Genomic DNA, 18311 nt, shown 5'->3' on the forward strand with positions numbered 1-18311 from the left:
ATATTGCTAAATTTACAAAAATTTTGAAATAATTTTTAGCATTTCTGTTTATCTTAATACCACGGAACTTAATTTTTTACCCTACTCCACTATACTACGTTTGAGTATACTAATCGGTTAAGAATCATTTTCTGAATCGATTAAGCCATGTAAGTCTGACCGTCTGGTAGAGGTTGAAATTTTCAAAACAATAAGCACGTATGCTTTTTGATCCAATGACAAAACCTTTTAAAAATGGTTAAAGTCCGTCCTTTATTTTACCTAGCCCCCATACATATACAAATGTATAAAGCCTTTCTCAGAAAATTAGTTTAAATATATCGGAACCAAGTTTCAATTCAACATAAATGCTTTATTACGAAAAATAAATCAAATTTTATACTCATATGGTCAACCACGGCAGAATATACTTTCTTACTTGTTATAAATTACAATGAATTTCAGTTACAAATTAATATGAATTGTTCATAAAAACACTTAAAAAATTTTAGCATTTTTTTTGGCATTTTAAAATCAATTTAGCATTTTTGGATGGGATTTAGCCGCAACATTTTTTAGAGACCTGGTCACACTGTTTATAAATTTACTTTGATTTGTATTTTTGATGCTCTTGTTTAGAAGTTCGTCTGCGATCGTGTTGTGTACCTACCAAAGTATATTAATAAAGTAGCGACATCTCTTGTTGTACAACAACATCTACAACAACCACATGTATTTTGTTTTTGGAATAATTTAAGATTGTGTCAAAATAAAATTTCCTTGAACAACAATGTGAACAAAACATAAATAAAAAATATTACTTTTAAATTAAAAATATTAACGATTTAATTATATTATTATATATTATACAATTTATTACACTTTTAAACCACTTTTAATTCACTTTTTCAACTTTTCACAAATTTTAACAAATAGCAAAACACAATTTAAAAATGGCGACGTAAACAATGTTAACAATTTTCAAAACAAACTTTGACAATTTGCTTCATTTATCTAGTTTAAAAAAAATAGTCAGCTGTTCAAGTGATGCTACTTTATTAATTTACTTTGGTACCTACATGTAATTTGCCGAAAATCTTCGTTGTCAGAACAATACTAGCGCCGACGTCTGATTTAGTGTGTTTATTTCGTTTAGCGTTGTTGATATTTATTTTGATTAGCTATTACTATAATAATGATATTGTGAAAATTAAATAAATTTAAATTTTATAAAATTTATATTTTTTAAATACACTATGGTGAAGGGTATATAAAATTCGGCACAGCATTTTTTAGTATATAAAATATTATTAAATATTTTTTACAAAAGAAATTGCAATAAATAAATAAATTTATGAAAAGAATTGTTACTATCTCATAATTTTTAGATAAAAATAATAAATTGTCCCACTGTTATATTTATTGCTGAAAACCAATAGGAACACAGATTGTGTGACGTCAGAGCTCCTATATGCGCAGAAAGATTTAATTATGTTCGCCTGACGACGTAATCTTTAGTTTATCATTCTTGATCATTCGCATTACTACACACTACATACAATATTGATATTACAGCAGGTCTCCACAATCGAGGGTGTGGGCGGCGACGGTTGTTGTAATAGTTCGACTGGTGGAAGGGATAGCTGGAGAAACTGCGCCACCTCAGTCGGTCTTAACCATAGGTCTATGGGGCACAAATTTTTAGACCTAGTGGGACAATCGAATAAATCAAAGTGAGGACTTTGATGACAGGTAGGGCAATGCTTTTAAGAACGATTCGTTCATGGTGACAGTTAAGAAAACTGCACCAACCGGTTCTTAATTGCGCTAATATGCTTCTCGAATGTCTGTGGTGTTCATTTAGAACTCTGTTGCATCTGAAGCCGTTAATGATTTCAGTGACCACCATTTGATGCAACAAATAACGTCTTATGACGTTGGTATGACGTCTTGGATGTCACTGCGAAAATGTCAGAAGTCTATCCGGATGTGATGTGAGAGGGTCAATAACACATTATGTTCTCAGACTGACCGTAACCTGGTCTTCTCATGTAGGAGATCCACAATCGTCATCTTGACGCATCCGGTTGAAATTCGGAGTTAATTATTCTGGGTATCACTGAGGAAAAAGGTCCATACTGCTGCAACATAATTGAGAAGAGAGCGACCAATTGCTTTATATGTCGCTATAATCGTCTCCTAATCCATGTCCCAAGAGGTGCAAACTAGAGCTTTAAGGACCTTATTTCTATTTCGAACCTCTTGGTTAATGTAACTTGCGTGCCCTATGAAGTGAAGGAGGCTGTCTAACACTACCCCTGATATTTTCGGGTTTTAAACCTTGGGGATAATTCTAATAATAATAATTTTAATAATAATTAAAAGTGACAGTACTCCTCCTTAAGGCACGAACATTTTTATTTTGCGATAAAACTACACCGATTTTTTAGTATTAACATAGAGATGCCATCCGGACCAATAGCTTTGTATGGTTTTGATTTAGAGATTATGTTCTCGACTTCACGGGAGGTGAATGAGTATGGCTGAGAGTCTCGGGGGAGATTCTCTGAACTACAACTATTTTGGTCCGGCTCTGCGTGGCGAGGTTTTCAATAAATTGCCTGCAGAATTGTGTTGCTCAAATGTGCAAATAAATCTGCTTATAAAATTCATTATAAAGCAAGGCATACACGATACAACCGCTGATACAAAGTAAGACGGTTGTTTTGATATTGATATTTTGGCAAGTTCTACAAATTTATTAACAAAATAAAGTTGTTTTAAGAGATTGTTTTCAAAATTGTAACATTTGTGTGCAATATACGCAACTTGATTGTAAGCAGTGTTGTTTAAAAGGTCGCATCGTGTATGCCTTGCATAAGAGTACTTAAAAGTAATACAGACGTTATGTAGTAGTTATTGAAAAGTAAGTGGTTATATAAGTACAAGTCATTACCGAGTTTTTGCTGGATCAACATGAAATGTTGACTTATTTTGTGTGGAAAATCTTTTTCAAATTATGTTTGATGAGGGAAGTGTAGGAAGAAAACAAAACAATAATATCTTTCATATTAATTTTATTACAAATTACATAATATACTTTACTTAACATTAACAGACTATCAAATTAAAGTCTAAAAAGTATGAAGGATTTTCTTAAATATATTTAATAACTTATTAAATTTATGCAGCATCTCACTTTTTAACAAAAAGGATTTATGATAAATATGTTCTTACAAATCCTTTTATTGTCGTTCGGCACATAGGACACTGGTTAACACCGGGAGCACATTGTACACATGTTACTAATAAAAATATTAAATTCAAATTATATAATTATATACATATATACAATTAATATATTAATACAATACCTAAATGACCGCATGGTAAATAAACTACTCCAACTTCTTCATCTAAGCAAACCTTACAGAGTCGTGCATCCTTTAATTTTCTATTTTCTTCTTCAAGTAATTTACGATCTGGAGCCAAGTTTTCGCCAGCGAATGTTTTCGGAAGTTGTGAATCATTATCTATTTGACCTCTTTTTATTTTATCATTTGTATTATGGTTTTTCGTCGATATTTCGTCATTGCTTATTTGAATACATGATGATGTTTCTGTTGGAGTGCTTGTTATATCGCTCACATTTTCTAAATTCATGTCATTATTAGGTATGTTACCTATGTTAATATGGTTATTTATTGCGGAACTTGTATTTAAAGATCTATTTTGACTAATCCGATTTGGGCTTCGGCAGTTATTACTACTACACGTTGGAAGAGAGTTTTCTGTGTTAGAATCAACATGCTGTTGTTCATCAAATATTGCTTTTAGTAAATCTTCAATCGTTTCAAATGGGCGACCCGAGTTTAATATTTTTTGCTGAGTTTTGTTTCGTAAATCATCAGCATCGATACCCATCTCAAGTGCTAATTTTACAGGCTCCGTTAGCATAGCTTCCTCTATCGTCATAGGAACTATTGGATTATCCGATGATTGTAAAGTTCTAGTTTTTTCTTGAACCTCTTCAATATAATTTACACCTTTTACCAAACGTACAAATTCGCACATTGGATACCTGTAAACAAAATAATTTATATAATGGGTAATTAAAAAAATTGGTTTTGAAAATATTTTAAAAATTATGGAATTTTATTTATGTTCTCTTGGGTCAATTGTCAGAACTGAAATTAGAGGTCAAAGAATAAATAAGAAATGAAACGGTGTAAAAAAGTACCTAAGTCTACTGTCATTCGGTACCTAACTCTAAGAATATATTAGTATAATTCTCAAGCCAACATAGTTGCACAAAATCGTATTTAAAAATATTGTAAAAAATTATTACATTCAAATTTATACTTTGCAATAATGAAAAAATAAATAATTTATTTAAATTTATTGTTTTGTTTATCATACGAAAATTTACAACATTGTTTTTTTTTAGTTTTAATTTCATTCAACAAAAATTTAATGTCAAACAAATATTTTTTTTTAGTTTGTTAAAAATATATTTTTTTCGGGCTATTAAATGTATTAAAAGCAGAGACAGAAAATAATTATTATCCATGAAATTTTTGCTTAAAAAATCAGTATGAAATGTTTTGAATGTACCAAAATATTTCCCAGACCTTATTTAATCGATTTTCTCAATAAACTTTTTTTCTTGATTTTTATAATAAAATTTGAAAATAATAATTATTTTCGATTTTTATTCTATTTGTTTCAATAAAAAATTATTTGCGTTTTTTGTAAAAATACTCACTCAGTAATTTTTATTTATTCAAACAAAAAATATAAATCAATCAATGATTTTTATTTTTCAAAACAAAGAATAAAAATCACCTAAAGAATTTTAATTTTCCAATTTTCGAATCAAATTTCTGCACAATTTCAGCAAATTTGGTCGATGACATCAGTGGTAAAGAAATTTTACCAATTTTTTATTAATCTCTGTTTAATCATTTTTAATGTATTTTAAACGTAAATATCGTATAATGAGTTTTATAATTTATTTCAAAAAATAAAAATCATTGCCTGATTTTTATTTTTGCCTTATGGTTTAAAAATTATTTGTGTTTTTTATTATTGATTTTTTATTTGAAAAATTTCTCAGTAATTTTTATGAAAAATGTAAAAAATACAAATAAAAAGCAATTTGTATTTTCTGAGAAATAAAATACAAATCAAATAAAAATTTTAAATTAAGTTTTTTTAAATAAAAATAATAACAGTTACTTTCTCTGATTTAAAATGATCTGTTTAATCTCTGTTTAATCATTTTAATGTATTTTAAACGTAAATATCGCATAATGAGTTTTATAATTTATTTCAAAAAATAAAAATCATTGCCTGATTTTTATTTTTGCCTTATGGTTTAAAAATTATTTGTGTTTTTTATTATTAATTTTTTATTTGAAAAATTTCTCAGTAATTTTTATGAAAAATGTAAAAAATACAAATAAAAAGCAATTTGTATTTTCTGAGAAATGAAATACAAATCAAATAAAAATTTTAAATTAAATTTTTTTAAATAAAAATAATAACAGTTACTTTCTCTGATTTAAAGTGTGCAAAAAAATAAGAGTAGAAATACATATTGCGGCTGCGGAGACTGATATTTTTTTTATATTGACAACTTAAATCGTTGAAGAAATCAGCACCAATACATTTAGAGTTGCCATGCCACTCATACTTTCTATGAACAAATATCATGTGGATAAATAAACTATGAAATACAAAAACAAAAAACAATAAAATGGCTTCAAATCCGCAGCCGCACTCGATTTTATTTACATTTTCTCTTGGAACCAGAAAACGCAACCGCATCCGCAGGTTTGTATTTCTACTCTAAAACATAATGTTAAGTGATAAAAAATGCTTTAAAGTGCTATAATCCACGAATTTTTGAGAGAGAATACAATTTTTACAAATGTGTTATCCAAAGAATAAACAAGAAGTGAAACGCTGTCATTTTTTTACAACAATAACATTACGCTCTTCTCACAGACGAGTGCTGTGTAAATCCAACACATACAGTGTCTCTCATAAGTATTCGAATTTATGTAAACTATGAAAAGAAACCAAATTTAATAATATATTTTGTGTGGAAAATAAATAAATAAATTTGTTATATTGTCTAGATAGTCCTTAGTTTTGATATCACGCCCCTTAAAAATTGGAAACTTTACATTTACTTAAATTAGTTGTGCTTTTTTAAAAAAAGTCCATGAAACTACTTCACAAAAGTATGCGAATTTTTCCTGTATTTCATATTTGATCATATTATACGATACACAAATTTTAGAATCGCATGGTTTTATGCTTAATATGGCTTTAAGGGGTTACTATCAACCGCATGGATATATTTTTGACCCATTTGGTCCACAATTTTGGGGGATTTGTACCCTCTTTTCATTTTTGGCTATATTTGTAATGTTTTCACCCTTTTTCCAGAAATAAAACTAAAATTTAATATTGGAATTTAATAGAACCCATAGGGTATCTAAAAATAATATTTTTTGTTATAAGGATCTGTACTTAAACGTTCCAAGATGTATTTTTGGTATCGTTTTTCAGTTTCTAATTGAATTATCTGGATCATAAGTCCCTTTTCGTACCTCTAGGGACGATATTTTTCGACAAAGTTGTCTAGTGTATATTCATGTACATATTGGCACTAATGTATTTTAAATTTTCAATATATTATAGCGGTATACAACCCCAAAACATGCCTTAACAAAACGTCATCCTATATAGTAGATTTCAGTTTTTACTACTCGTAACTTTCACGCTTATGTTGCCCGTTACAATAACACTGTAAGTCCTAAATTTTGGTTTCAATTTGATCATAGTAAATAATATTTAAACACATATCAACATTTTTGATGTGATCATAATGATATCGTGCCATGCAGCATGGAGTCCAGTGGTATATAAAAATAATGATTTTACTATTTTGAATGGTGTTTCTTCGAGGCATGTTTTGGAGTTGTACACTTCCACAACCCATTGAACACTTAAAATGTATAAAAGCTGATATCTAAAAGAATATATACCAGAAAACTTTTCCCGAAAATAGTTGATCCTAGCATTATAAAAATGGACTTAAGTTCCAATATATTGAATTAGCGAAAGAAGAATGATCCGAATAATTTATCTTGGAACGTTTAACTACAGATTCTTGTAACAAAAGATATTATTTTTAGATACCCCAAAGGGTCTTTTAAGTCCCAATATCAAATTTTTGTTTTATCTCTGGAAAAAAGGAGAAAAATTTACAATTATGGCCAAAAATCGCTATTTTAATGATATTACATGAAAAGAGGGTACAAATTCCGCAAAATTGTGGACCAAATGGGCCAAAAATATATCCTTTCCGTGGATAGTAACCCCTTAAAACAATATTACGCATAAAAACCATTCGATTCTAAAATTTGTGTTGCGTATAATATGATCAAATATGAAATACAGGAAAAATTCGTATACTTTTATGAGGCAATTTCATGGACTTTTTTTTAAAAAAGCACAATTAATTTAAATCAATGCAAATTTTTCAAGTTTTAAAAAGCGTGATATCAAACATAAGGACTATCTAGACAATATAACAAATTAATTTATTTATTTTGCACACAAAATATATTATTAAATTTGGTTTCTTTTTATAGTTTACCCAAATTCGAATAATTATGAGAGACACTGTATGTACAAATTTTATTTCCTCTCCAAACTTCAAAACTTTTTCGCGAAAATTTGAGGATAATAGCACTTTGAAATATTTTTTATCACTTAACATTATATTTTATAATTTTTTTGCACAATTTAAACACATTTAATTTAATATATTTTTTACAAACGAAAAAAAAAATATTTTTTATTTTTTGACATTGAATTTTTGTTGGTTGAAATTAAAACTAAAAAAAAAACAATGTTGTAAATTTTCGTATGGTAAACGAAAAAGATATTTCAAATAAATAATTTATTTTTTCAATATTATAGATTAAAAAACCAATAGACGTGTTTATAAAATGTTTGTAGATAAAATATGTGGAAAATATCTTAAGAAACCTTTCAAAGTATAAATTGAAATGTAATATTTTTTTTTCAATATTTTTCAATACGATTTTTTGCAACTATGTTGACTTGAGAATTCTACTAATACATTCTTAGAGTTAGGTACCGGATGACAGTGGACTTAGGTACTTTTGACAACAGTTTCATTTCTTATTTATTCTTTGGTGTTATCCAACAAATGTGTTATCCAACACCAGGGATTGCCAAAGCTAAGACTGTTAGTGTATTGGTAAGAGAGAGAACTGCACTGAAAGAAAAGTTGAGTAAACTAAAATAAAATATACGGGAGAATTCTCCTAAAGACAAAATTTTTAAAAATTTGTAGATAGTGAATACAAATAAGTCAGTAATTTAGGGATTCAGAGGCTTTTATAATGACATACATACATATATGAAGTTTAAGTAACCTAGAGAAATAAATATGTGTGCATTTCATCGACAAACATGTTTTATAACCTTCACCTTCGTGAAATTTTCCGACCCTGTAAAGTATATAAATTCTGGATCCTTATAGATAACGAAGTCGATTATGCCATGTCCATGCCATCAATTTTCTGAAGACCCCAGATATCTTCGGGATTCAAATCTTCAATAATTCTGTCAGACATGTTTTCGAGGAGTTTCCTATTTAAAATCAACAAAATCCGTCCATAAATAACGGAGATATGAGCAAAAATCCACGAAAACCTCTGAAAATTTCATCAAAAGAAGGGAATGTTAGTGCATGATTTGAAAAAAAAAAAAAAACATTGCATTGGAAAAAAACTTATGTTTGGATGTACATTAGGGTGGCCCCAAAATAGAAGTTGCTAATGTTCCCACCGAAAATGAAAATATAGTTCATTCTAATATACCATTACTCAAAATTTTTATCCTTACGTCAATATTTGGTGAGCCGGATCAAAGGATAAAAATGTCCTTTTTAAGGAATGGTCTATACAACTCAAAAATTATTACAAATATCGTAATTTTTCGGAAAATTTTTACATACAATTATTTAATGTAAGTAATTTAAATTATTACATTATAAACCTCAGGCAATTTCACCTAAATGAGTTTTTCTGTTTTACGAAATTCGTTATGTTTTGTATTTTATTTTAATATTTTAAACTCTAATTTGTCCCAGGTATTCTGCTAGCTATATTTATCTAACGTACTTAATATGTACATCATTATACGCGTAATCATTAGCTTTCCAATGGTATATAACACTTTATGGTTTCATTCTATTACCAATCCAATTTTTCAGTTTAACTAAAATATTAACACAATCTATCTCAAACATCTACTTATTTGTTATGCTAAATTTAAATAAAATTTGATTTACATTGAATTTTGAAAAATGGAAAAAATCGTTTCGGTAGGTTTTATTGAGGATTATTGTGTATTAATTTCAACGAATTCTATTAAATTTAACATGTAAAATATGAATCTGAAAATTTTACGAAAAATTAAAAAAATTTCGATTATTTTTACTGTTACATAAAAATACATGTCATTGAAAGCGTCTCTCAAGGACTTTTCTTATGATACCAATATTATATATATTTCCTTTGGAGGAAATATGAAAAAATCACAATAACTTCCAAAAAGGACTTTTTATCCTTTGATCCAGCTTGCCAAATATTGACCTCAGGACAAAAATTTTGAGAAACGCTATCTTATAATCAATTAAACTTTCATTTTAGTCGGGAACATCTACACCTTATTTTTCCTCCATAGAAACGGGGGGTTGGTTTTATTGTTTTGCGTATTTTGTTTTTATTGAAAAGCGTATGTGTGGTTGACAACCACTGGCATAGAAAAGGTATACATAGACTGAAACTGAGTATGACAAAACCTAAGTCTGCTGTCAAAAACCTAAGTCGTGAGAATGTTGATAAATGTAAGAAAGATCTTCATTATAAATTATTCTTAATTTTAAATAAACTCTTTGTGTTTGTTGGGTTGGGCTAATATTGACACTTGAAAATAATATTTAAAAAAATAAAAACAATTGAAAAATTAGTTTTTTTCTGAAAATGTTTTCAACAATTTTATGGCAAAAATATAACTTTTAGCAATGTTTATTTCAGCAGCAGGGGGTATTCTGCCAAAGGAATTAGGCTAATGCTTAAATTAATGCTTGATATAAACGAATAAACCCTATGCCACACTAATGGGAACATTTGTTTAAGTCTTAAAGTTAGTAACACTTGCTTCGATGTAATGATGTAATCCGTCCATAAATTATCCTATTGAATTTTTTTCTAAGTGGTATATACATACATATATACACGAATTGGCCCTTTATAAAATTCAACTCAACAAATTTTATGCATACGTAAATTTGACTATATATTGTTATATTGAGTAGAACATTCATCAATTAAGCAAACATCAATCTCTTGAATATAACTTCTAAATAAAAACCTACTTTATAACTTATTGAAACATTCTCGCAATGTGGTAGGGTATGATGTATTCGGATAAATTTTGCACTTTCATATTTTTGTTATTTTATGTAAACAAAAATAAAAATACTCATACAAGTGTATAAAATTCACACAGAACCCAGGGTTGGCAAAATTGGTACTATTGTACTTTTTTTGGTACAATTCAATCCTTAAAAGTACATTGTTACACCAATGATCCATTTTGTACAATTTTAAATTTATTTCCTTATTGAATTAATAATCTGAAGTTGTACTTCTGACACAAAGTTCAAATGTAGGTAGTCCTTCGATAAAATCGAGAAATTCTGAAGAGGAAAAATACAATTCTTGATTATATTCTCTCATATTGTTTAGAAATTTGGAAGTTATTGCAACCATACAAGCTGTAATAACTTTTAACAAAGGGAATTTATTTAAGATTATTTTTTTTATCCGATCGCTAAAATTTTAAAATAATTTTAAGGGTCTTTTAAGTGCTATTTTGAATAGACTTTCAAAGTACTTATTAATTGACTTTGGACTAGTCTAATGAATTTTCTATCGTCTGGTCTATAAATTAATCTAGGGACTAGTCTCTGAATTAGTCTTTGCGTTATTTACCGACTGTCCTATTATCTAGTCTTTAGAGTCTAGTCTGAGACTATTCTATTATCTAGTTTATAGACTATTCTATGAATTTGCCTTTGGACTAATATATAACATTCTAATATATAGACTAGTCAATACTCTACTATAATGTCTATTGTCTAGTCTATAGAGTTGCCTATTGTGTACTTTATATAGGGAGGCTATTGACTGTCTAGTCTATATACCAATCTGGTGACCAAATGGACTTATTTATTGACTAGTCTAATGACTAATCTATGGGCTAATACAAATGAACTGTTAATTTTGAAAGTGATTTGGTACAAATGGAATCAAAAAGTACAATTGTTAATGCTGTTTTGTACAATTTGAAAATTATATTTGCCAACTCTGACAGTACCTGTACATGTGAGAGAGTAATATTTCTTACTCTCAGTAACAGTTCTATTTATTTTTCTATGACCACTGGTTGTTCATTGGTTTTTTTCATTGCATGCTTTGAAAAAAAGCTACATCTTTGTATTAAAAAAAAAATTATATTTAAATCTGTATAGGTTTCATAGCCTTGTGCATTTTTTTGTGTTATATTTCGTTGTTTGTTTATGTTGTTTCTTTTACTATTGCTTATGGTAAAGTCGGGAAAAATTAAGTTTAAATTTTATAAAATCTTATTTTAAACACACTATGGCGAAGATGTTTTTGCAAAGTAATTTACATACATATATAGGAGCCGTACTACTTATTAATGTATTAGAAAACCATGTGTGTTCATGAGTAAAACGCAACTTTTCTTTTTAATACAAAATTGTTTAAAAACTGATTTTCTGAAATATGCTTTATATGGGGGATAGGGTTAAATGTGGCCCGATCCTCATAAAACTTGGTGAAACGAAATATGTTTATATGCAAGTTATTTACGCTGAATATCATCGTGATATTAATATAATTAAGAGAATTATGGAATCAAAGTCATTTTCTAAGAGTGTTTGCATGGGTACTAGGGTCAAATAAGTTTGTATTATTTAAAGAATCTGCAGTATCACGAAGGATTATTGCAAACTCATTTCATCAAGGTTAGCACTATTGGATAGTAGGCCACACACATCGGTCAAGAACTTCCGGAGGTAGAGGGGATCAAAGTTGGACAGGGTTTTTTCAAATGAGTGTAACTTTTGACCTGTTGATCCTAGCAAAAATTTCCAAAGGAGTTTAGATTTCTTTACTGTTTACAATTTTTTAAAATTTAAATTAAATATTTTTAAATAATTTTTTTTAATTGTAAAAATAAGTAATACCAAAAAAAAAAAAATTGTGTCCGAAAAATTTAAAAATATGCAAAATATGCTATAAAAATTTTATAAAGCAAAATATGCAATTTATGCATTTATAACAAAATATGCAAAGAGATGCAACAACAAATCCATGCAATTTTGTTGCAAATGTTTTGATTCGAAAAGAAAATAAGTTAGAGTGCTATATTCGGCTATGCCGAATCTTAAATACCCTCCACCAGCAAGCTACTTTTTATTAAAACCCATTTAACAATGTATCTAGTTTTTTGATAATTTAGTAATTTCTTTATGGAACTTATTTTGATTAGGTCAAAAAAAATGTACATATATTAAGTGATTTTCGGATATGGACTTTTTACTGGTGCTATAACCTATTATAGGCTGATTTTGCCGATGCCAAAAATTTAGGAGGATGATTTGTTATTTTCAAACCATATTTCTGTCGACTTTTAATGAAATTTACATATTCGTTTTAGTATTTTTTGAAACGATGTTTTTTCCTTATATGGGAGCTATGACTTATAATGGACCATTTAGAAAAAATTTTAGCAAAATGATTTATCTATACGCAGAACATGTTAATTATTGTTGGGGCAGCAAACTAAATATCTAATGTTAAGGCAGTAATACTGGATAGAAATAATAAAACGATACAAGGGAATAAAACGCTGTATGTTTCTTCATGTATTAATATAAAACGATGGCGTTTATTTGTGGCGTGTTTTATTATCTAAAAAATTAAACATTAGTTGCATTTAAATCGAAATTGAAATTGCCATAAAAACTCACTTAATTCTATCCCTTAGTATTTCAAACTTAAATTAAAAATATGACATTTTTCTTCTTACGACAAGACAGAAAAAATACGTGCTTTTTGACAAAAGACAAATCAATTATATCAAACGAGATCAACATATGATTGACATTTAATATAAATACATTCATCAGTGTGTCACGCAAAATAAAACTAAAAACCAGTAAATTCAAAATTTGATATTAATCTGCAACATCCCGCCGCCCGTGAGTCGCTCTGGGAGACTCACTAACAACGTCCAGGTCTTCTCAACTTTCCCGCTGAAGTCCTAACCACCGCCGAACGAACCTGCCCATCCTTCGCCAAACAAACTTCTTCTAACAGACCTTGTTTCGACTGCCCTCCTGCTTCGTTGTCGTAACATATAATTACCACGTTCCCGACCTTGATTGGTTCAACTGGCTGATTCCATTTTGTTCGTCGCGTCAACTCTGGAAGGTACTCCAACACCCACCTCTTTCAAAAAGTTTGTTTCAATTGATGTAGTATATGCCACTGCTTACGTAGACAAACCTTTTCAGGAACAGCTGGGGTTTGAACCATGTTTGGGGAACCAAGCAAAAAATTTTAAGCGCTCATGATATGCACTATCTATTGATAGGTGAGTTAGTGGACGTGAATTAATCAAATTTTCGGCCTCAATCAATAAAAATTAAAGGTGTCGAGTTGGGGTGATTTTTTCTTTAATGTAAAATATAATACTTTTTCGTTGCCCGAACCATTAGTTCCCACGCACCATCGCAGGAGTATTGAACAACCACTCAATGCCACGACGAGAACACTCGCGTGCTACTTTTTCGTCATCAAATACAAACTCTACCCTACTCGCCTCGACGAGATTCGTGCCCCTATCACTCCAAAGACGCACCGGCAAACCTCTTCGATTAATAAAATTTTTTATACATAGTATAACTGCGTCCGTAGACAAATCTCGAGCTACCTCCAAATTACCGCTCTTACGGTTAAGCACGTACAAAGGGCAACCTACCTTTTCTCGCTTCTCCTGCCCACCGAAACTAGGAACGGGCCCATATAATCAACACCTGTGTACGAAAACGGTCTTATATATGGAGAAAGACGGTCAATTGGATGCTGGCCCATCAAAGGGGGTTTCGGAACAGCACTCATAATCTTACACAATTGACAATTATAATTAACGGACCTTAAAACCTGTCGAATGCTTGGTATCCAAAATTTAACACGTATAGCAGCTCATATTGATTCTTGATTTTGGTGTTTAAAATCCTGGTAATACTGTTTCACAATCTGATTTGTTAGAACGTGTCCTTTGGGTGAAATTATAGGCTCTTTAGTACATATCGAAATGCAAGCAGCTTTGTCTATACGACCAGATAATCTAATCAAACCATCATCACCCATAAAAGGGTTAAGTTTAAAAATTGGACTTGATTTCGATACAGTTTTATTCAGGTGTAGTTGTTCATATTCTGCTCGGAAACTGCTACGTTGAGCCTCTTTGCATAAAAATAATTCAGCTTCAACAATCTCGGCAATACTCTAATATCTTTGGGAATTTTGGAACCGTTTCGTTCCACCATTTGTATATGCTTTGAATACCTTTACTGCACGTATGAACCAACCCATAGCTCTTAGTAATTTGTAGTAACTCGAATACTTATGAAATGGTATAACTGGGAACTCTTGTACTGTCAATACAAATTTAGATCGCCGTTCAACTTCGATGTCATAATCTGTCACATCACCTGGTAGTTTAGGCCATTGTTCTTCGTCCAACTTCAAAAATTCAGGTCCTTCAAGCCAGCATGACGATTTTTTTGGTCTCGTAGCTTCATCTGCAGGGTTCATCAAACCCGGTACCCATCTCCATTGATCCTCTTCAGTGTATTCCAGTATCTCGGAAATACGATGTGCCACAAACTGCTTGTAAATTCTACAATCAGATCGTATCCACTTATAACAGTTTTGGAGTCGGACCAAAAGATAATATTCCTCGGCTCTATATCGTGGCTTGACGCTATCATTTTGCTTAGCCTAACACCAAGAACTGCAGCTTGAAGTTTAAGCCACGAAATTGAGAGTGGCTTTGTCGGGGGACATCTTGATTTTCCGGCTATAAAAGCTATTTCTGCCATGCCTGTACTAGTTATCCTCCAATAAGCAACAGCAGCGAATGCTACCTCACTTGCATCCACAAACACGTGCAAATCAACGATTGTTGTGGGTTCACAGAAGAACTAACTATAACATCTAGGTATTTTGATCCGTGTCACTTCACCGAGTTCTTTGTACCATTTCAACCATTTCCCATAAACCTGCTCAGGAATTGGCGAACTCCATTTCAATTTATATCTCCACAGTTCCTGCAGTAACAACTTGGCTTCTATTACAATATTCGCCAAAAACCCAAAAGGATCAAAAATTAAAATAATAATACTTAGGATCTGTCTTTTCATAGGTCTTCGGTCACCTATTAAAACTGCCTTTGGCAACTTTTTAAATTTTAGGACAAAACAGAACGTGTCACCTGCTGGTAGCCAAAACATCCCTAAAATCTTCTCAAACGAAACTTCACCACTACTTAAGTTTGTAGGAACATATTCGGGTTCACCATTATTCATCTCATCTTGGAACTCTTTCGAATTTGACACAAATCCTCGTAGTTCAAAGTTAGCTTGTTGATGTATAGCGACAACATCTTGATACGGTTTTTGTTACGAAATTTGTGTTCTTTTGAAAATCATAAACATATACAGCTACTCACACTCAAAATGGGACACATAGTAAAAATCTTATGTTGCTATGTTTATAACTTAAAATAAAAACTCCAGTTTACTGTTTAGAATTTTTATTTGTTATATTTTATTTATTGAGGGAATATAAAAACAGAACTAAAAAAAAATTCAACTAATTCAACAAAACTACTCTTAAATTAGCCACTTCATGATTCATTTACTTAAAACTAAGCTCACACTCAAGGTGGGACAATATAAAAATCATATTTATATTTTAATTGGTTTTAATTTTAATTTAATTTTAATACTTGGTTGACTTGCCCCTGTTTCTAATTACAGCTTCTAAGCGCCGTGGAATACTTTCAACCAATTTTTTGCAAAATTCAGGTTCAATATTGTACCACTCTTCCGTTACGACCTCCTTTAACGTAGCAATACTTTTGGGCTTTCTTTTTGCTACCCTTTTCTTTAACTCTGCCCATAAATGCTCTATAACATTCAGATCTGGAGACTGGGCAGGAGTCTCCATTACTTTTGGGCAATTATAAAGGAGCCAATTCCGAGCAGTCCAAGACTTATGCTTGGGGTCGTTGTCCTGATAGAATACGAAGTCGTCTTTTATGCCAAGATTTTCGGCACTTTCTAACACATTTTCTTTAAGAATGTCAATGTAATACTTCGAATCCATAATTCCGTTCACAAAATGTATTTTACCTACACCAGCCGCCGACATACAGCCCCATATCATAAGAGAACCACCACCGTATTTGACTGTTTTTTTAATAGCCTTGTCTTGAAATTCAGCACGTGGTTTGCGCCAAGCGAATCTTTTACCATCTGGTCCAAAGAGGTTTATTTTTGTTTCATCGGTAAAAAGAACCTACACAATTGACTTTAAAATCGAAAAATTTTAGAATATTTAAATAATACCTATTTACCTTGGACCAGAATATGGTATCATTATTAATGTGCTTTTGAGCGAAAGCGTATCTCAAGTCTTGATTCTTTTTCGATATTAAAGGCTTTCGCCGGCAGGATCTTCCGTGCAAGTTATGACTTCGAAAGAGTCGACGGACTGTTTCAGCACTCACATCTACATTTTTTATTTCTTTTAATTGGTTTTTTATGTCAACTGCTGACAAAAGTGGATCGTTTTCGATTTGTCTTAAACAAAATCGTTTATCACGGTCGGATAATTTGCACCTATTCGCACAATTTCTTTTCTTATTTTCAACACTATTACTAGCTTTAAAGCGTTTAATAATATTAAACACTGTACTTTTGTTTCTATTAACAATTTTCGCGATTTCTCTAATAGATTTGTGGTTTTTACAGTTGTTTATTATAATTTGTCCTTCTTCAACTGTAGTTTGGCCCTTTTGTGACATTTTAAAGAAGTTAATATGTTAGCACAATAAAATGTAATAAAACAATGATTTTAAGATGTAATTACTGATTTCGATCGGCAAAGATAACGGTAATTGCAAAAAAGTAACCTGTCCCACTTTGAATGTGAGCATTGTGTTGCCAGATAAATAAATAAAAATTAAAAAAAATCCTATTTACCCTGCAGAAACCCCAGAGCTGCCAATTTTAGGAAATTATTATTTTAATTAAATAAAATAGAACAAAGTTGCTCGTTTTTTTCATATGGTATATAACACTTTATGGTTTCATTCTATTACCAATCCAATTTTTCAGTTTAACTAAAATATTAACACAATCTATCTCAAACATCTACTTATTTGTTATGCTAAATTTAAATAAAATTTGATTTACATTGAATTTTGAAAAATGGAAAAAATCGTTTCGGTAGGTTTTATTGAGGATTATTGTGTATTAATTTCAACGAATTCTATTAAATTTAACATGTAAAATATGAATCTGAAAATTTTACGAAAAATTAAAAAAATTTCGATTATTTTTACTGTTACATAAAAATACATGTCATTGAAAGCGTCTCTCAAGGACTTTTCTTATGATACCAATATTATATATATTTCCTTTGGAGGAAATATGAAAAAATCACAATAACTTCCAAAAAGGACTTTTTATCCTTTGATCCAGCTTGCCAAATATTGACCTCAGGACAAAAATTTTGAGAAACGCTATCTTATAATCAATTAAACTTTCATTTTAGTCGGGAACATCTACACCTTATTTTTCCTCCATAGAAACGGGGGGTTGGTTTTATTGTTTTGCGTATTTTGTTTTTATTGAAAAGCGTATGTGTGGTTGACAACCACTGGCATAGAAAAGGTATACATAGACTGAAACTGAGTATGACAAAACCTAAGTCTGCTGTCAAAAACCTAAGTCGTGAGAATGTTGATAAATGTAAGAAAGATCTTCATTATAAATTATTCTTAATTTTAAATAAACTCTTTGTGTTTGTTGGGTTGGGCTAATATTGACACTT

At 30.2% G+C, this 18311-nt stretch overlaps 1 protein-coding gene across 1 annotated transcript in view; it reads right to left on the bottom strand.

Moving 5' to 3' along the window:
• Positions 1 to 3039: 3039 nt before the first annotated feature.
• Positions 3040 to 18311, bottom strand: part of LOC119609773 (death-associated inhibitor of apoptosis 2) — a 57077-nt gene continuing 41805 nt past the window's right edge. Inside the window, exons 3-4 of the mRNA XM_037964686.1 lie at positions 3354 to 4060; positions 3040 to 3284 (exon numbers count right to left, since the gene is read on the bottom strand). Coding sequence (XP_037820614.1) covers positions 3196 to 3284; positions 3354 to 4060 — 796 coding nt within the window. The 3' untranslated portion in view covers positions 3040 to 3195. The remainder of the gene's footprint in view (positions 3285 to 3353; positions 4061 to 18311) is intronic.

This window comes from Lucilia sericata, unplaced genomic scaffold (genome assembly GCF_015586225.1).
Source record: "Lucilia sericata isolate MDLA Ls3-8-SP2 unplaced genomic scaffold, ASM1558622v1 Contig000025F_arrow, whole genome shotgun sequence".
NCBI lineage: Eukaryota > Metazoa > Arthropoda > Insecta > Diptera > Calliphoridae > Lucilia > Lucilia sericata.